We start from the raw sequence: 21080 nt of genomic DNA, 5'->3' as shown, positions 1-21080 counted from the left end.
CACCATTCAAATGATCCCACCCCAAACAATCCCTTACAACATTGTGGGATTTGTCTATGGCTTAGAGGAATGGGAACCAATGCAGATAATACTCCTAGGAGAGGCTTCTAAATGCTGCAGTCTATGAATTCTCAAAGGGTCAGTCTCTGGATTTTGGTTGTGTGGTATGTGTATGGGTGAGGAAAAAAGATTCTTTTGGGAAATCTATTTTAATGAGAAATCAGGAGTGGAGGAGATGAGCATGGGACTTGGGCTTTAAGGTAAGTGTTCAATCATATGCCTACCAGATACATGGGGCCTGGAGGCTTTGCTGGTTCTGTGGTATAGCATGAAAAGGGATTATTGTTCAAAGAAGCAAAAACTAGACCTCTGACCTAGCAGCTGATACTTAGGGTATAAACAGAGCTGTGAACAGGCTAAGAGTACCTGGATGTGCCTGATATCTTCTGGAACATGAGGCCGCCAACCTGGGAAGAGGAGATACAGCGATTCTAGAAGGAGACAAAGGAGGGACCTCCTCAAAAGGGTGCAATAATACACCACCTAACTGGTAGAGTTGGAAGCTATTCCCTAGGGCTGGACTGATGGGTACTGGCCTGGTGCACACTAGTCTGACATATCTGTACCCACTGCCTCTCTACTGAATGTGCCACATGTGCTTGCGCAGGGCTTGATATTACCGGGGGTATGCTACTGTATCTGGAATAACAATGTAAGAATAAAGCAATGCCCAAGTTTTCTGGATAAATTATTTGAAGAAACATACTAACAGTGGAGGAAGAGAGACTTTTTCTATGTACTTTAACACAAAAAAGAGAGAGGATTTAACATCTGGATTGGGAGTTCCTAGGAATTTCAAAATAAAAGGTGTTTCACTTAAACATGGATTATTTCTAGATTGTTGAGCTTCAGACTAGTGGACTTGCAGTTCACTTATTTATGTTTTAGTCTTCCCAATTTAACAGGCTATTAGAGGCAAACTAAACTGTAGCCCTAGGAGGTTACATGAAAGATTGATAGTTGGTATTGGGGGAGCAGCCTCAAAGGCTCTTTGTTATGATCATGATAACTGGCAAAGGCTTCGAGTAAGGCAGCGGGTACAGACCAGAGACAGAGAGACATCCTGCAGTGTATGGGAGAGTTCAGAAAAATAATCTTCCCATATCCTGAAATACCTTCTGCTATCCTGCCAGATATCAGTGTAGGTCAGAAATATTTCTGATTTCATTTTATAAAGAACGTCAAGTATTTCTATAGTTTTTTTCCAAGAATGTGGCTACATTTCAATCTACTTTGTTTAGTTAGAAATTTTAACAAGAATTGTTCACTATGTTGGAAAATCATGTCAATGATGCCACCACCACTTGTGACAAGTGATTCACTAATACAACATCTAAGTTATGTTGCACTTGTATTCAAAGTGGTATTACATAGATGTAAGCATACAAGACTACATATAGCTTGCCAGTGAAGCTGTTCCTAAGCTTTTATGCACAAATATCTATTATTTTATCATGAAATAATTTCCATTACATTAAGATATTCTGCTAATCTTTTAATTAGATTTGCAGGCTGATTGCCTTAGCTGAACTTTTCATTTCAAAAAACTGAAGGGAAGGGGTTGGCACTGTGGCTTAGTGGGTAAAGCAACTGCCTGTAGTGCTGGCATCCGATATGCGCACTGGTTCAATTCCTGGCTGCTTCACTTTTTTTTTTTTTTTTTAATTTATTTACTTGAAAGTCAGAGTTACAAAGAGAGAGAGGGAGAGGCAGAGAGAGAGAGGCCTTCCATCCGCTGGTTCACTACCCAACTGACCACAACAGCTGTAGCTGTGTTGATCCAAAGGCACAAGCCAGGAGCTTCTTAAGGTCTCCCACGTGGGTGCAGAGGCCCAAGGACTTGGGCCATCTTCTACTGCTTTCTCAGGCCATAGCAGAGAGCTGGATCAGAAGTGGAGCAGCCAGGACTCAAACCGGTGCCCATATGGGATGCTGGCACTGCAGGTGGTGGTTTTACCTGCTACAACACAGCACCAGCCCCTGCTCCACTTCCGATCCAGCTCTCTGCTATGGCCAGGGAAAGCAGCAGAAGACAGCCCAAGTCCTTGGGCCCCTGTAACTGTGTAAGAGACCTGGGAGACACTCCTGGCTTCAGATCAGCCCAGCTCCAGCCACTGAGGCCATTTGGGGAGTAAATCAGTGGATGGAAGACTTCTCTATCTGCCTCTGCCTCTTTGTAATTCTTTCAAATAAATAAGTAAACCTTAAAAAAAAAAAAACCAAAATACTGAAAGGAACACTGCAAAATATTTATTATACAAAAAGAAGGTACTAGTTTATAGGGTGGAGACTACTAGTCTATATGATAAGACTCCCCCAATTACCTCTCCATTTAAATTCCTACCATTTGCCCCTTCACTCACTAAATCCCACCCAAACTGCCATCCTTCTGTTTCGCAAACAATCCAGGTCATTTTTTTTTTCCCCTAGATCATTCTTGTCTCTAGCTCTTTGCAACTGTTCTTTCCTCTACTTGTAAGGCTCAAGGCTTGCTTCTTTTTATCACTTCTGCTTCACTTTAGTCTCAATGGAGGCTTTCCCTGGCTATCTTTCTCCTGCTAGTCATTCTATACCTTTTTTCTTTTAAGATTTATTTGAAAAGGAGAGTTACACAGAGAGGAGGAAAGACAGAGCCAAGGAGAGAAAGAGACAGAAGACAGAGATATCTTCTATCCACTGGTTCACCCTTCAAATGGCCAAATCCAGAAGCCTGGAACTCTATCCAAATCTCCCACATGGTGCCAGGGGCCCAAGTACTTGGGCCATTTTCTGCTGACTTTCCCAGGAGAATTAGCAGAGAGCTAGATCAGAAGTAGAGTAGCTGGGACTTGAACTGGCGCCCATATCGGATGCCAGTATTACAGGCAGCGGTCTAACCCACTGTACCACAACGGCCCCATTTTTTTTATCTTATTACCTTAATCTTTTGTCTTTGCAAAACTTCAGTGATCTGAATTATGTTGTTTACTTGTTAACTGGTTATTTTTTCTTCTAGAATGGGGGCTCCGTAAAAGTAGGAATGGTGTGTATCTGGTTTACCACAGAAGCCCAGGAGGCTGCAACAGTGCCTGGTACAAATAGTAGGCACTTCATAAATATTTGTGAAATGAACGAAATCCACTTTTAGGTATTCTCATCTAAAAGATCAAAAACCTGTACACTTACAGATAAGTTTAGAGCCACTTATTTATTGTTAGCAGAACAATTTAAGACACCTTTAATTATAAGAGATTTAGAATATGTTGAATAAAGCTACAAAGTGGCTGGACTTTATCTTTCGTCTCACAAGATTTACAACAGCAGGGGCGAGCATTTGGCCTAGCAGTAATGACACCCACAGGGATGCCTCCATTCCAATGCCTGGATTTGAGTCCTGACTTGAGTCCTAATTCTAGCTTCCTACTAATGCACATCCTGGGAGACAGCAGGTGTTGGCTCAAGTGTTTGGGTCCCTGACACCCACATGGGAAACTTAAGATTGAGCTCTCAGCTTTGGTCTGGTCCAGTTCAGGCCACTATGGGCATTTGGAAAGCAAACCAGAGGACACAAGCTCAGTCTCTCTGCCTTTCAAATAAATGAAAAAAATTTAACAAAATAATAAAAAAAACCATAACAGCAGATTTCAATTGGAAAAAAAAATCACAGAATTAAAGATTTTTAAGACAAAATCCACAGGCATGAATCATTAATGATAGCTTAATATTATAAACTTCCTGATTACATATTCACCACATTTACTTTTAAATATATTTTCTAAAGTGTTTCCAATCTTACTGACTTTAAACACACCTATATAAACCTTATCAACCACAGAACTTTCCTACATTTTTTGCATTTAAAGTTAGATCTATAATGAAACATTTTGTGTATATTTTTAACAGTAGTCCTTTTGATCTTTCAATAGCTAATGCCTCTCAATACAATTTTCTGTTTTAGAAATATAATTAACTGGGCTGGCATGTGGCATAGCAAAAAGCCACCACCTACAATGCTGGCATCCCATATGGTACCAGTTTCTGTCCCACCTGCTCCACTTCTGATCCAGCTACCTGCTAATGGCTTGGGAAAAACAGCAGAAGATGGCCCAAGTGTTTGGGCTCCTGCCACCTATATGGGAAACATGGATGAAGCTCTTGGCTCCTGGCTTTGGCCTGGTCCAGCCCTGGCCTTTGGGGTCACCTGGGGAGTGAACCAGAGGATGGGAGATCTTTCTCTATCTCTCCTTCTCTCTGTTAAACACTGACTTCCAAATAAATAAATCCATCTTTAAAAGAAAAAAAAAGAAATGTAATTAATTATGTTCTACATGTGACAGTATTATAACAAGTTCATAATACACTAGCTGCTCTTATCCAAAAAGAGCTATATACTTCATGAGTATACAGATAGCCTTTTCTTTCAATATATAGCTATGTATTAGCAAAATTAAAAGATTCATGGGTGCTATAAAACATCTAAGAATTTTAAACAATAAAATAATAGCATCCATAGATACCAACACCTAATTCTTTACTTACACACCCTACTCATTAGGTTCATTTTTGTCACAAGAATTACCTGATATTTTATAGTGAGTGGGTTGATCAATTACCCGATTACATTTGCTTTTTAAATATTTATATATGCATATATAATAATGTATCTGGCTTTTAAAAATGAAATCAGTGACACATTACTTACCAAATATTCTTCTGTGCCATACAGAGAAACAAACTGCTCATCATCTTCTAATTCTCTAGCTGCACCAAAATCTGTGAGTTTGTATACCGACTGTCCATCCTCCCCTATAACTCGCATGATATTTCCTGGTTTGATATCACGGTGCACGATGCCATTCTCTCGGAGATGATTCATTCCACCCACTTCAACAGTAAGTGCAAAACAAAGGGAACCATAAATAGGTATCTATTGTCTCAAATTCATCCTCACTCAAAATTGGTCTAAGTTTTCCTGTAAGTTGGTTCAAAGTTATTTTATTCAAAGAAGTAACAGATGGTATATTTATATACATGTATCTTTAAAAAAAAAAAGATTTATTTACTTGAAAGGCTGAGTTACAGAGACAGAGGGAGAAACAGACAGTTTCCATCTGCTAGTTCACTCCCAGATGGCTGCAATAGTCAGGGCTGGGCCAGGCCAAAACCAAAAGCCAAGAGCTTCTTCAGGGTCTCCCACATGGATGCAGGGTTCCAAGAACCTGGACCATCTGCTGCTGCTTCCCCAGGCACATTAGCAGGGAGCTAGATTGGAAGAGGAGCAGCCAGGGACTTGAACTGGCACCCATAAGGAATGCCAGAGTTACAGGCAGTGGCTTAACCTGCTATGCCACAGTGCTGGCCCCAGTATATATTTTATACCTCATGTTTCAGTTATAATGGGTTTTAGAATGGTAAAAATCAATCTGGTCTAAGAAAGAGATTGTTCTTAAATACTAAGAAAATGTAACAAAATGGTGTAAAGCACATGATTTTCTGAATTAGTTCTAGATATATATCTCTAAATCCAAGAACTATGAGTCCTAAGAAAGACACCAATCTCTCACCAGTTTCACATTTCTTTACCTTGGGAAAAAATTTCCATAAAAAGATAAACTGGATTCAATACATAAAATAGTAAAAAAGCATAAGAAAGGGCAAAGTATCAGACTTGTTTCCATAAAGATAAATTTCTCATATGCTTATTACTATGCCATAAAGTGTTTTCTTTACAAAGGGCAAGGTGAAATTACACTGCTTTAGCTAACACGCAGTGTCACTGACTGAGAACCTGAAATACGTGTCTGACAGCTGATAGGTGAATGTACACATTCAAGATATGAAGATAAATTGAAGAGTATCGCTGTATAAATACTAAAACCAATTGTCTATAATTTCTATTTGATTAAATAAAGTGTAGCATACTATTGTGTTTCTCTTTCACTTTATCCTTGGTTAAACAGTTTCCATTAAGCTTCCGGCGTCAATCTCAAGAATTCCCGTTAACCTTAGACCTTATCATTGGGCTTTTCTCACGGCCCAAATACTTCTCAGACAGCATTATTTCTTTAGCTGACACACTTTTTGAAAAACAACAGGATTACCAAAATGTGATTCACATATGGCATTCATGTTTTTTAGTGTACAAGTTTTTTAGTATAGTCACAGAATCGTAAAACTATCACAACTAACTTCAGAGCATTTTCATCATGCCTTTAAAAAACCTGTATACATTAGCAGTCACTCCTCGAACTGCTCCTCGCATAAGCCCTCAACAACCAAGAACCTTTCTGTTTCTATAGGTTTGTTCTGGTTATTTCATATAAATGGAATGATATAGTATTACTGTGGCCTCTTGGGTCTGGTTTCTGACACTGTAATTTTTTCCCAAAAGGTTTGTTTATTTGAAAGTCAGAGTTAGATAGACAGGAAGAGACAGAGAGATCTTTCATCTGCTAGTATCCTTCCCAAATGTCCACAACCACTGGGGATGAGCCAGGCTAAACCCAAGAGCCTGGAACTCCATCCAGGTCTGCCACCTCGGTGACAGGGGTCCAAGCACGTGGGCCACCTTCAGCTACTTTCCCAGGTACAAAATCAGGGAGCTGGATCAGAAGTGAAGCAGCAAGGACTCAAACCAGCACTGGGATGCTGGCAGGCAGCAGTTTGACCTGCTGTACCACAGTGCAGGTCCCTGTATTTAAATTTTTTTTCAACATATTATTTTCATTTTATTTGACGGGGGGAGACAGAGGGGGAGATATTGAGACTTTATATTTGCTGACTCATTCCCCAAATGTCCACAACATGTAAGGCTATGCCAGGAGCTGGCAACCTATGCCAGGTTTCTCATAAGGGTGGTCGGAACCAAGTATTTGAGCTATCCCTTAGGGTATGCATTAGCAGGTATCTGAAATTGAAAGTGGAGGCAGGACTTAAACTGGCAGTCTGATATGGGATGTAGGCATCCCAGCTGACACCTTAACTACTGCAAACACCTGCCCCAATGTAACTTTCAAGATACTGTCATTCTGTTTTCCAAAGTGACTATCACTTTACAATCCTACCAGTAACGCTGGAGAGTTCCAGTTTCTCCAAATCCTTGCCAATGCTTATTTTTGTTTGTCTTTTTTTATTTTAACCATTCTGGTGGATATGAAGTGGTATATTTTACTGTGGTTTGATTTGCATTGAAAAACAACAGGATTACCAAAATGCGATTCACATATGGCATTCATGTTTTTTAGTGTACAAGTTTTTTAGTATAGTCAAGATGTTGAATATCTTTTTATGTACTTTTTATGCACAATATCTTTTTATGCACAGTATCTTCTTTGTAAAAATGTCTGTTCAAACCCTCAGCCCATCTTTAAATTGCATTGTCGGGTCTGGCACTGTGGTGTAGCGGGTAAAGCTGCTGCCCGCAGTGCCAGCATTCCATATGGGCGCTGGTTCGAGTCCCAGATACTCCTCTTCTGATCCAGCTCTCTCCTTGGCCTGGGAAAGCAGTTAAAGATGGCCCAAGTCCTTGGGCCCCTGCACGAGCACGTGGAAGACCCGGAAGAAGCACCTGGCTCCTGGCTTCGGTTTGGTGCAGCACTGGCTGTTGCAGCCAATTGAGGAGTGAATCAGTGGATAGAAGACCTCTCTCACTCTCTCTCTTCCTTCTCTGTGTAACTCTGACTTTAAAATAAATAAATAAATTTTATAAAAATTGCATTGCCTATTTGTCTTTTTACCAGATAAAAATTCACTATTAGACATAAGATTTGCAAACATTTTCTCTCATTCTGTGAGTTGTCTTTTCATTTCCTTCATGTTATCCTTTGAACTACATAAGTTTTTAAGGTTGACAAAGTTCAATTTATCTATTTTTTTATCACTTGTGTTTTTGGTGTCATATCTAAGAAAGCATTATATTAAGGTCTTCAGTTTTAAATGTAAGAAATTTACTTTTTAATTCTAAGTGACTAAATCATATATATCTATAATTAGGTAAACAAACAAACATACCCACATCTCGCAAAACAATTAAAAATTCAGATTCTGGTAGTCCATAGGCATTAGATGGCTCTTCTAAAACAGTATATAAACTCCCACAGGGACAAAACTCCATAATAAGCACTTTATGTCTTGTTGTTGTCTGAAAAAAAAAATCACTGATTAGGAATCCATACAAAACTATGTTTTGATCATATGCAAGTACTTATCTAATTTTATTTAAATGTTAAATCTGCTATAATGGCGAAGGCACTTGGAACTACTTCACCTGGGATTCATTAAATCCTACTGACTGTACAAATATAACACTTAACATCTTTGAAATTCCTATTAAGAAAGTTGGATCTGGGGCCTGTGCTGTGGCGTAGCAGGTAAAGCTACCACTTGCAGCACCAGCATCACATATAGGTGCCAGCTTGAGTCTTGGTTGCTCCCCTTCCGGACCAGCACCCTGCTAATGTGCCTGAGAAAGCAGCAGAAGATGGTCCAAGTCCTTGGGCCCCTGCACTCCCGTAGGAGACCTCGAAGAAACTCCTGGCTCCTGGCTTTGGATCGGCCCTGCTCCACGGTCATTTTGGGGAGTGAACCAGCAGATGGAAGATGTCCTGCTCTCTTTGCCTCTGCCTCTCTGCAACTCTGCTTTTCAAATAAATAAATAAATCTTTTTTTTTTTTAAGTTGAGATTTACTTTTGAGGACAAACCAGTGAAAAGTGGCTAAATTTGACCTACAAAATCGCTGCTACCATGTTATATCATTCTTGTTAAAATTATTTTTAATTTCCTATGCATAACAGTACACTTAGGCCAAAAGCTCTTCTAACAAATCTCTTAAAACATTTGAGATTCTTCTCATGAGTACTTTCACTTCCAGGAATGGAGCCTCATTCTCAAAAACAAAGGGTGGCAGAGTAGCAGCCAAGTTCTGGTCTGTTCATTTGCATCTGAGCTGCTGATTTATTTTAAACTTTGATTTTAATGTACCATCTACTGTAAGATACATTGTCAATATAACAATAGTTTTACAGAGAAGAAGAAATACTATCAAATTACATATACACAATGATTAGCAGGTGTATGCCTATTTTAGAAATTTGAAAATTTGAATGAGTCTTAAAATCCAGTATTCATCTCCACATCTATATCTTCTCTTGCTTCTCTATTTTTTTCCTACACAGCCCCAAAATACTTTCACAAAATACTTTGAATTTTCTGCTGTTCAGCATTTATAAAAAAGGAAGTAACTGTAAAAGAAAAAAGAAGTTGTTTTAAAATGATCAAATATGTTGACCTTTAAAAAATACCCACAATTCCATCACAAAGATAATCATGTTACTGTTTAGGTGTATTTCCTTTCAGTTTCCTCCCTATGGGTCAAATCATATTATATATATCTAACACTGTTTGTATTATACTATATATCAGGATCACACTGCATATTTTTGAAATACGATTATTTGATAAGCAGACACACACACACACACACACACACACACACACAAACACATAAAGGCAGAGATCTCCCATCTGCTAGTTTACTCCCCAAATGCTATGCCCCCAAAAGCCTGGGTTGGGCAGGCTGACACCTGCTGTCAGGAACCCAATCTGGGATTCCCATGCAGGTGGCAGGAATCCAACCATTTGAGGCAGAATGTACTTTAGAAAGAAGCTGGAATCAGGAGTGGAGCAACAAACTGAACCCAGGCATTATGATACAAGATACAAGCATTCCAAAGCATCTTTACTGCTATATTAGTATTTGCCCCTGCACATACAGTTTTAATCCTGATTTTCTTACATAACAGTAAATACAACCATATTTCCAGTGAATAAAAGTTTGATAAGTATCTATTAATATTTCACTATTGTGTCATGAAGAATTCACTTTATCCATAGAGAAGCCTGGGGTTTGCCCTTGGACACGGGGAAGTAATCTCTGGAGAGGAGTGTTTTTGTTTGCTGGACAGTCTATAACAATGCGATTTATGACGTGGGCTTTAGGACACATCCTATCAGTTCCGATCTCCAAAGGAAACAGGAACTAAAGGAACTGGCCTGAACCTCAGGAAGGGCCTGAAGACGAATGGTCAACCATGTGCTTCATAAAAGATCAAGCCCCAGAAGGCTGCCCAGGCTGCCAATACCCTATTCATATTGTCAGATACATGCCAAAAGGGTACCGTGTCACTGAGGACCAGCAAGCTTCACAGCTGGAGCCCTCTCATATTTTACTCTAAGTGTTTCTTCCTTTGGCTAGTTCTAACATGTACACTTTTGCTATAATACAATGGTAACACTTCCCTGCGTTCTGTGAGTCATTTTACATTCTAGCAAGTCATCAAAACTGAGTGTCAGGGAACCCACAAATCTGTAGCTGGCAAGTCTGAAGTAGAGTAGTCTTGGGTTCTCCTAAACTTGAGGCTGGTGTCTGAAGTGAGGACAGTTTTGTGGGTACTGTCCTGACTGCAGTTTCCCAAATCCTTTGTAGCTGGTGTGGGAAGTCTTGGGCAGAGTTGGCGCTCTGAAAGGCTGTGCTTTACAACCTTGAGTCTGACTAACTTTGGGCAACTATAACACATTCTAATTTATTTGACTTACTTAACTATTCCTTATTATAAACAAGGTACCAATTAACATATTTATGCATGCAATTTACATTTCTGATTACTTCCTAAGAAATAAGCATTAAAAATGAAATCACTAGGACAAGGGGTAAAAATTTCTAAAGTATTTTTCTAAAGATTATTTCACTGATTACTCATTTTTAAGTAGATTTCTTTTTCCATTATTTTTAGATTACTTTTCCTGATGACATACTTACTTTTGCTATTTCCCTCTAAAATCAATTCTATCTTTTAGGAATGAACTTCATGTATTAATCTCTGGATTCCTAGACCGGTAGTCACAATCTATACTTTTTTCTGACTCCATTCTTTTTTTTATTTTTAAGATGTATTTATTTACTTGAGAAGCAGAGTTACAGAGAAAGGTCTTCCATCCACTGGTTTACTCCCCAAATGGCTGCAACAGCTGGAGCTGGGCTGATCCTAAGCCAGGAGCTTCTTCCAGGTCTCCCACATGGGTGCAGGGGCACAAGGACTTTGGACATCTTCTACTGCGTTCCCAGGCCATCAGCTAGATCAGAAGTGTAGTGGCTGGGACTTGAACTAGCACCCATATGGGATACTAGCACAGCAGGCAGATACTTAACTTACTACACTACAGGGTCAGCCCCTCTGATTCCATTTTTATGATACATTATTCTCACTACTATACCTATTTAAGTATACTTGGGATAGACTATTTGGTTGTATGAACCCTAATTTTCACCATTTTAACCCATTTTTATATTAGGTTCTGTCTCCTGAACCACAACGGCTACATGATGACATGATTAACTAAAGGTTGATGACTTACCTCCTCTTCAATAGCAAATAATTTGACGATATTTTTGTGATTGAGCTTTTTTAACACTTCAAATTCTCGCATCTGAACATCCACTGGGCGAAGAAAGCTTATGTTATTAAATACTTTGATAGCAAATAAATCACCAGTTTTCTAAAAAAAAAAAAAAAAAGAGGCAAATATATTATTTATAATATTGTAAAGAAGATAAAAAGGTACCATTTAAACTCATGATAGCAATTTTTTATAGAACATCAAGCATCTTCTAGGCATAGGTAATTTATATGAAGACCCTTGACTTTTTCTAAAAGTTAAAATCAATCAATTGCTCAATATTTCCTTAATATGGTACTTTTTAAAGTAAAGAAAAGCTATTTTCTTTCAAATTATAAAGCTTTCATTATTTTTTTAAATATTTTTTATTTTTATTTATTTGAAAGAGTGACACAGAGAGAAAAGAGATAGAGAGAGAGGTCCTCCATCTGACGGTTCACTCCCTAATTGGCTGCAGTGGCCGTAGCTGCGCCAATCCGAAGCCAGGAGCCAGGAGCTTCTTCCGGGTCTCCTGCACGGGTGCAGGGGCCCAAGGACTTGGGCCATCTTCTACTGCTTTCCCAGGCCATAGTAGAGCTGGATTGGAAGTGGAGCAGCCGGGTCTTGAACTGGCGTCCATATGGGATGCCAGCACTTCAGGCCAGGGTGTTAACCTGTTGCACCACAGTGCCGGCCCCTAAAGCTTTCATTATTAAACACTTATCTACACTTCAGTAGATAAAAGGTATAATAGCAATAAAACGGAAACGATCTTTTGGATAAGAAATAGAAAGTGAAACTCATGAGAGTTACTCCAGGGCTGAATAATTGCATCAGAGTGATGGAAAACTATATATATGTGTGTATGTGTGTGTGTGTATGTGTATTTTAAAGATTTATTTTACTTATTTGAAAGAAAGATTTGGGCCAGTGCCATGGCTCACTAGGCTAATCCTCCACCTTGCGGCGCCGGCACACCAGGTTCTAGTCCTGGTTGGGGCGCCAGATTCTGTCCCGGTTGCCCCTCTTCCAGGCCAGCTCTCTGCTGTGGCCAGGGAGTGCAGTGGAGGATGGCCCAAGTGCTTGGGCCCTACACCCCATGGGAGACCAGGAGAAGCACCTGGCTCCTGCCATCGGATCAGCGCGGTGTGCTGGCCGCAGTGCACCGGCTGTGGCAGCCATTGGAGGGTGAACCAACTGCAAAGGAAGACGTTTCTCTCTGTCTCTCTCTCTCTCACTGTCCACTTTGCCTGTCAAAAAAAAAAAAAAAAAAAAAAGAGTTACAGACAGAGAGAGGTAGAGACAGAAAGAGAGGTCCTCCATCTGTTGGTTCACTCTGCAATTGGCCACAATGGCTGGAGCTGTGCCGATACAAAGCCAGCAGCCAGGAGCTTCCTCTGAGTCTCCCAGGGACCCAAGGACTTGGGCCATCTTCTACTGCTATCCCAGGCCATAGCAGAGAGCTGGATCAGAAGAGGAGCAGCCAGGACTAGAACCAGCACCCTTATGGGATGGTGGCGCTTCAGGCCAGGGCTTTAACCCACTGTGCCACAGCACCAGCCTAGAAAACTATATTCAACCTATGAGATTTTTATTAATAGTACCAAAGAAACATCATTAACTTTTCAGAAATACTTCCTAACTACAACAACGTGTGTGTATTGAGCAGGAGCTGCAGTGAGGTTAAAGGAGAATTTCCACAGGTCCACCTAGGCAACCAGGGTAGGCTGCTCCTTCACAGACTATCTCTGAAGCTTCAAAGGCATTTCCTCCTGTTCCCCACTGATTACTGTGTACCTGCAGCACCCACTCCCCTGTCTCCTGGTCGAATGAATTTGATCAGACACAGAATTAGAACTCACAGCTGTAGCTGGGAGGGAATCTCAATAGTACAGAACACATGCTCACGTTCTGGGTATTCAGCACACTCACACAGTCTGAATTACTCTTCCTTTAGGCTCTCTACCAGACCCTCCTCTTCCTTCCAATTGTTCTGACCAGCAAGCCTCTCCCTTTGGAGTTCAGACTGACTTTTCCCCCCGTTTGTCTAAGGCTGAACCTCCCGGAGCCACGCAGAGATTATCTTCTCTTTGTGCCTGGGATCTGAACACGTACTTCATGGTTCTACCAGGATCTCTGCACTCTTCCTGCCCTGGGACCATCTCCACAGCTTTACACTGATTCACCACTTAGGGCCACCATGCTCCTCTTACCCCAGAACTGCATGATCCTTTTCTTAAGACAAAAATTAACTGCTCCATAACCTCACTGCTTAAGAACATTATGTGAAGGCCACTGTTTACGGGGTTCCCCCTTGATCCTGGTCATGCTAAGCACACAAATATGATCCTTTCCATAGCAAAAGGACCACTTATCATTTTCAGGTAATATGAAAAGAGAACAACATAAGCACAGTTCAATTACATTTTTTCTATTTGTTCACGATAAAGACACTGTCAAGTCCATATAATCGCTCAACAGGAATTTTTCTCAAGAACACTTGTCTGAAACTCAGTCTAAAATTAGGAGAATCCTTAAAGGACAGCAAGTAGGGAAAAATAATATAATGTTGGAATGTGCCCACTGTGGTCAAGGCCAGAATTTTCCAAGTTTTTATAGTCTACATCATCTGAGACCACTAGGATACTTGTGAACATGGACCACTTTCCCTTTATCCACCTGCAGTGTCATCTACCATTCCCTGTCACTAAGTCAAAGCATCCAAGAATATCTAGAGGACTGCTTTCACATGTATACACATACGTACACAGCAACAGCCTCCTGACAACTCTCTTGCCTTCAGTTTCATTGTGGTTACCATGTACATATACATCCAGAATGTGATCATTCTAAGCAAAATATCAAAAGACTAATATCATGGTTTAAAATCCTTCATATAGTTAAGGGGAAGCAGGATATTACTGATAAAGTCTGAAACACTTGAAGGTGAAGTCACTAAGAACAAACATGGTTTCTCAAAACACAACCACGGGAAGACTATTAGGGACCAAATACTAAACTGGATCTTAGCAATCCTCTAAGTCAATTCTTATTTTAGAATTCCATACTGGGATTGGTGCTGTGGTGTAGTGGTTAAAGCTGCCGCCTGCAGTGCTGGCATCCCACATGGGCACCACTTCGAATTCCAGCTGCTCCACTTCTGATCCAATTCTTTGCTATGGCCTGGGAAAGCAGCTGAAGATGGCCCAACTCCTTGGGCCCCTGCACCCACATGGGAGACCTGGAAGAAGCTCCAGGCTCCTGGCTTTGGATCAGCTCAACTGGACCATTGCGGTCAATTAGGGAGTAAACCAGTGGAATGGAAGACCCCTCTCTCTGGCTCTACTTCTCTCTGTAATTCTTTCAAATAAATAAATAAATCTTAAAAAAAAAAAAAAAGAATTCCATACTACATAGGCTAAAATATATCTTTGTTTCCTTTAAAGAACTTCAGGTTGGCTTACTGTTAGTCTAATCTGTCCTATACATTCATTTAGTCTATCATTTGACAAATGCAGACTACCAACTGTACAGGCACTCATATGAAGGACACTAAGTAAGGAACACATGAAGTTTCTACTAATGCTAGGCACTTCATATATATCTCATCCAAGCTCTGTCACTGTTGACTGTCATCCCATCAGTTTCTAAATTATGTCCTTCTGAATGTCACCTTGCTATAAAACTCCAAATTCTTTGTGTAGAAAGACCACACATCAGCTGCCAGTGCCGAGCACATATCAAGTGACTATTAATGTTTATTAGGTCAGTTTGGAGCACAAGAAGACAGATGGTCAGATGTGTTTTCAGTGCTAAATCCTGTGTCATCTACCCATTTTCTTCTTGACACAAAACATAAACACGTTTGAGGACAGGAATGCCCCAGGTTAAACACAAGGAACTTGAACAAGGATCCGGACCCTGTGAACTGGCCTCTGATGCTGTAAGAGCAGGAAAAAATTTAAAAGCTGTCTGTATGTCACTCCTGAATCATACTCTATGAGCCACAGAGGCTCTTTATACTCATATTTTCTCCCTAGAGAAAACAGCCCCATTGTATGCTTACCTTCATTATCACAGGCAAAACTGACCAGTACTCTCAAGGTTACAGGAAAATAGGAAGAAATTCCTCTCTACTAAGATTTGTAGGATTTAGGAGACTCCAAACATCATTTATCTCAGAAAAACTAACACTGCTGGGGAGCTGGCAGTGATTTAAATCACTGTACGCAATGCTGGCATCCCATATGGGAGTGCCCTTAACAAGTCCTGGCTTTCCCACCTGTTCTACTTCCTATCCACCTACCAGCTTAACGTGCCTGGGAAGGCAGCAGAAGATGGCCCAAGTACTTGGGTCCCTGCCACCCACATGGGAGACCTGGATGGAGTATCTGGTTCCTGGCTTTGGCCTGGCCTAGAATTGGCTGTTGTGGCATCTGGGGAGTAGACCTGCTGATGGAAGATCATCCTCTCTCTTTGTTGCTCTACCTTTCAAAGCAATCAACCAACCAACCAATAAAGTTAAAAAAAAAAAAAAAGTAAATTGATAATGCTGGAAAATTATAAAAGGATTTTTCGTCCATTAATCTAAAGGATCTAAAGGAACGTTATATTTATCTTCCCCTGTCTCTTTTCAAACAACTTCCTGTTTTTTTCTACTCTGTGACATATAATCTCCACCTCCAATGGATAGACATGTTCACTGCCTCTAACACAGGCTACTTTCAAAAACCACAAAAATCACACACAAAGCATTTCTTTAGAAACAGGAATCAAACCATAAACCACACTTAGATAAAAGAATCTAAATCATTAAGTCACACATTTTAGTGTAAGTGTGCTTCTCAGAAAAGAGTATGTACAGCGGGAATCACAAAAGCCTGCAAAGCTTTCTCTGTACCAACCTTATGTCTTCCACGAAAGACATTTGCAGTTGCTCCTTGGCCTAAAATATCAGATAAGAGCCACAGATGATTAGAAGTGCTCTGCATCTCGGCTTGGTCAGGTGATTCTCTTGTTACACTAAGAGATAAGAAAATATCTGTCAGCATGTTTTCATATTAATAACACAATTAAGGGGCTGGCGCTGTGGCATAGCGGGTGAAGCCGCCACCTGCAGTGCCGGCATCCCATATGGGCACCGGTTTGAGTCCCAGCTGCTTGACTTCCGATCCAGCTCTCGGCTGTGGTCTGGGAAAGCAGAAGATGGCCCAAGTCCTTGGGCCACTGCACTCCTGTGGGAGACCTGGAGGAAGCTCCTGGCTCCTGATGTGCGGAGCTTTGGCTGTTGCGGCTATTTGGGGAGTGAACTAGAAGAAGGAAGACCTCTCTCTCTCTCTGCCTATGCCTCTCTGTAAATCTGCCTTTCAAATAAACAAATATTTAAAAAAAAATACAGTTAGGAAACAAAAGCTAGCTGCTTCACTCTCCAGAAAGCCACAATAGCAGGGAGCTGGACTGGAAGTGGAGCAGCCGGGACATGAACCGTACCCTTATGGCATGCTGGTGGTGGGTTTACCTGCTACACCATGACACCGGCCCCTAGCTGCTTTTCAGTCTCAAGTAAGACCACTGTCACTTATTGCTAAATATATAAACAGGACAAAGTAAAAATCTGAGTTTCTAGCAAATTAAAGGCTAATACGCTAAGTGTCCTCTTAGAAAAACCATTACCCAATGGCATCTTACATATTCAATGTAAGCACGTATTTATTTCCTTTCTAATTTTGTTTTTAGTTATGAAAGTGATACTGGCTACTTACCTCTTTCAAATGTTTTGAAAGGTTAATTAATGATAAATTACATTTTAAGTTTTAAGTAATAATGTAAAAATATAACTCATATAGGAAAATTACTTTGTTTCCCTCAAGGGCAAGGCAACATTGATGAAAACAACTGTTTCCACTACACAACATAACCCCAAATTTCTATCTACACCCAACCTGACAATCATAACGCCAAGGTGCAAAAATAACTATTCCTGAAAACTTTCTAACTCTCTTGAAACTAAGGATGGTTTTTCCAACTTATAAGTATATAAAAGCATATAAATCAAGTATGCATTACAAGGTCTTAAAAAAACAGGCGTCATCTCTAGCTTTGTACTTCAATACTGAAAAGCTATGGAACTATGAAGATATTATAAATATTTCAGTTCTACGTTAGAATAAAAGTGAAGAATGCCAACACAGCATAAACACTAGTCTCAACATACCCCCTTAAACCTGCAGAAACGTCACAACAAAAAAGTTTGGGAACTTGGATTACCACCTCTTCACAGTAAGTTAGAACAAAGAGCAGCAGGAGTATGCTGCCCTAGGCATTCCAGTGATGAAGTAACGAATGGGCCTCTGGCATCCTGGCTACATAGTTATATAATTTTACCAACCACCTAATTCAGATAAGGATTTATACAAACAGCAATTTACTGGAAATAAGTGATAAAAAGATTCCCTTTTCACATACAGGGAATACACATTTGTCAGGAATTTTATTCAAGAGGTAACAAGCTTCCCCAGTACCTAATGAAAAAGCTTCCCTAATCAATGTAACTTTTCAGAAATCCTCCGGAACCTCTATGTACCTGGTGGATCACACAAAACAGGTTTGTCAGCTAAGGCACCTGCTCTCCATAGGCAGTTAGAAAAATCGTTTCACCACAGTGGTCGGGGGAAATGTCTTTTGAAATGATCTTCCACGAACCCCACAACAACTCATGCTGAAACATGACTCAGCACAGCCACAAGGTGCTTGCTATATATAAATCCCAGGCTGCTGGCAACACTGAGGTTAACTCAACAAGTAGATCCAAGTCACCCGCGCTGCTGTCTTAAGCCTGCTTCTTTACACTGTCCAAAAGGAAAGTTACCATCTGCCCAAGAACGCAAACAGGTTTGGCGACACAGCCTGTGGACAGAGTTCCAGGATCTTCACGCTCTACCTGGCTGTGAAACACTTTTATTCAACAGATAACGCTGTTCGGGTTCTAAGCAGAAGCCGCAGCAGCTTTGGTTATTCGCTTGGCAATTCCTGGAGCGGAGCTGTTTTAAGGCCCTTTATGACAAATACCTGGGAACGGGGCTGGATAACAAACCCACACTCCATGTCAGCGAGGAGTCACTGGGAACCTGCATTTCACCCGCTTATATTAAAAAACGTCTCCCGCTTCGGGCTTCCGGTGTGAGTCAAGCCCGGCTAACACCGCTTGAAGCCCCAACGACACGTCTGTCTGTAATCATCTGAAACACTAATCCATGTTCAAACTGCTGATCGTGGCGACGCTCGGGAGCGGGTGGAACGCGGTACCCTCTTTTGTCCCCCGGCGACCGGGGCCCGGACCCGAACCCAACAGACTCGCCCTCTGCGCGCCCAACGCCGCCAGACCGCGCAGGGCCCGGGCTGCGGGTCCCAGGGCCAGCTGCGGGGCAAGGGGTCCAGGCGGAAGGAACAGGGCCCACGCGCGCCCATTCTACCCGGCTTCCGACGCCCCGCACACCGGGAGGCAGCGTCCGCGCGATGCGGGTTCGGAGAGGGCGCGGCCTCGGGTCGTGCGGGGCTCCTCAGTTCGCCCGCCCCGCCCCCGCTCTGACTCAGCATCCCAGCCACCCCCTCCCCCGGGGGGCGGGAGCGCTCGGCGCCGCGCCGCGCCAGGTCCGGCCACCCGTGCCCCGCGCCGCCTCAGCCCCCTCCGCCCGCGCCCGCCCAGCTTACCCAGCCGGGTCTCCACCACGCCACCGCCAGCGGGCTCCCGAGGCCTTCTCGCGCCCCGGGCCACTTCCGGCTTCGCGAGCCCTGGCCGCGGGGCACGTGACCGACGGCCGGCGCGCGCGCGCGGGTGCGGGAGCGGGTGCGCGTGCGCACGCTTGCTGGTCCGTCCGGTCGCCGCCGCCGCTGCTGCCGCGTGCTCCCGAGCCGCGGTACCCTGGACCGGAACGCGGTCTACACCGTCTGGCCGTTCCTCTCCGCCTCCCTGGCTCAGGGTCGCAGACGAGCAGCGCTGCGCAGTGAACGCGGTAACTCGGGTTCCCGCAGCTGCGATCCCGCCCCCTGCCCGAGCGCCTGCAGAGTGTGCGTGCAGCATTGACGGGGAAGCCAAGGGCTGAACTGGTGATCGCGACCACGCAAGTAACCCGAGGCGGGCGTAGTGCGGGAATGCGGGATTGAGTTCCCTGGTGAAAGCCCACTCTGGCGGTGGCGAAGCCACGTTATCGTCTTAGACGCCATCCTTAGTGTAAACATGTTCCCTGAACTCCCTCTTTGGAAGTGGCAGTACTAGAGAACTTAAAGTATGAAGAATTTCAGAACTCAGGCACTGAAGCCAGGCCCTGCAGTGCTTGTGCAGCCATGGTCTCCAGCTGCTGTTCCTCCAGAAAGGGGTCGCTCTGCCCGCCCACAGCACCGCGGCCCTCCCCAACACACGGTGTGGGGCAGATCCGTGAATGCAGGACTGTTTCCGAGTGGACGCAAGAGGAGGGTGTGCTTCCCACGGGAGAGCTGCAGCAAACACCAACGAATGGGAAACCGGGCGGAGTGGTCAGCAGAGGCTTTAATGGAATAGTCCTGTGGCTGCAGTCCCAGCTCTCCCCGCCAGTCGCTGACTTGAAGCGAGTTTCTTACCTAAGCCTGTTTTCTTAGCAGGTTATTTTATTAGATTTTAAAACAGCGTTTAAGTGATGAAGTCATTCTAATAAAAACTGTCCACTGCTTACAATTACAATCGATTTCCGTTCTCTGATAGTCTGATGACAACAGTGAAACCCACTGTTCAAGGTTGTGGGAGAGAAATGGGACTAACTAGGCCAAAGGTCTTGGTTACATGATTACCACGTAAGTGACACACACTAAAACAGCACACAGTGTTTCCCTAAAAGCCACGTGGGAACCAGTTCATGTCAGCGTTAAGGTTTAAATGAACTGCTGGGTACAGGACTAGATCAGGCGTCATAAAACTTGGTGGTATTCATGCCAAGTCACACAGATCCCTCTCACCTCAATTATCTCGCCGGTGACGGGTTAAGAGTCACCCTTGAGCGCAGCTTGCTTTTATTAGTAAGGTAATTAATGATTGTGATGGTGCTCTTGGCAACTTCAAGGAATGAAGATGGGAATTCATATACAGGATTATATAACACAAAGTTTTATTTGTTAACACACTCTAATTTCCATGTCCGGATGATCTCTAAACACACGTGATTCTTCCAAAAGGGCTTTAAAGAGCTAAGGGAAAATTAGGGGTGCCACCTTTCCATGTTAGAAATCGACAGTACAGTACTATAAGCCTTTCTGCGCTAGCTACTGAAATGAGTTCATGTTACTGATTGATGACTTACGAGGTAGCTAGTATTATTTCCCCCATTTTACAGAGGCAGAAAGAAGTTATTTAACCTGCTCAGTGTTCTAAACTGTTACTAGCAGAACTGGTACTTGAATCTACTTAACTAGTCTGGGTTTGGAGCCTATGCTAACAAGTGTTGAGAGGGCACTTGTTAGTATACTTCGAACAATTATTGTGACTGCAGTAGAACCAACCAACTCTCCCTCAGTATACAGGAACCTAGCAAAGAAACACCCAGCTTTCACTTATCTATTTTTAAAAACATTTTTATTG

The 21080-nt window shown here is 42.4% G+C and overlaps 1 protein-coding gene across 2 annotated transcripts in view; it reads right to left on the bottom strand.

Moving 5' to 3' along the window:
- Nucleotides 1–19675, bottom strand: part of TBK1 (TANK binding kinase 1) — a 49986-nt gene extending 30311 nt beyond the window's left edge. Inside the window, exons 1-6 of one of the 2 annotated variants that reach the window (XM_089308615.1) lie at nt 19184–19288; nt 16378–16495; nt 11453–11593; nt 8050–8179; nt 4742–4923; nt 427–491 (exon numbers count right to left, since the gene is read on the bottom strand). Coding sequence is in view for 1 of the 2 variants with exons in the window: in XM_008256737.5 (XP_008254959.1) it covers nt 4742–4923; nt 8050–8179; nt 11453–11593; nt 16378–16464 (540 nt within the window). In the remaining variant the exon portion in view is untranslated. Of the gene's footprint in view, nt 1–426; nt 492–4741; nt 4924–8049; nt 8180–11452; nt 11594–16377; nt 16496–19183 lie in introns of both variants that reach the window. The other variant, XM_008256737.5, reaches the window with a different exon arrangement.
- Nucleotides 19676–21080: the final 1405 nt, after the last annotated feature.

Source organism: Oryctolagus cuniculus, chromosome 11, assembly GCF_051225735.1.
Source record: "Oryctolagus cuniculus isolate XC-2025 breed Fujian yellow rabbit chromosome 11, ASM5122573v1, whole genome shotgun sequence".
Taxonomy (NCBI): domain Eukaryota; kingdom Metazoa; phylum Chordata; class Mammalia; order Lagomorpha; family Leporidae; genus Oryctolagus; species Oryctolagus cuniculus.
This window is presented reverse-complemented; position numbering and strand designations above follow the sequence as displayed.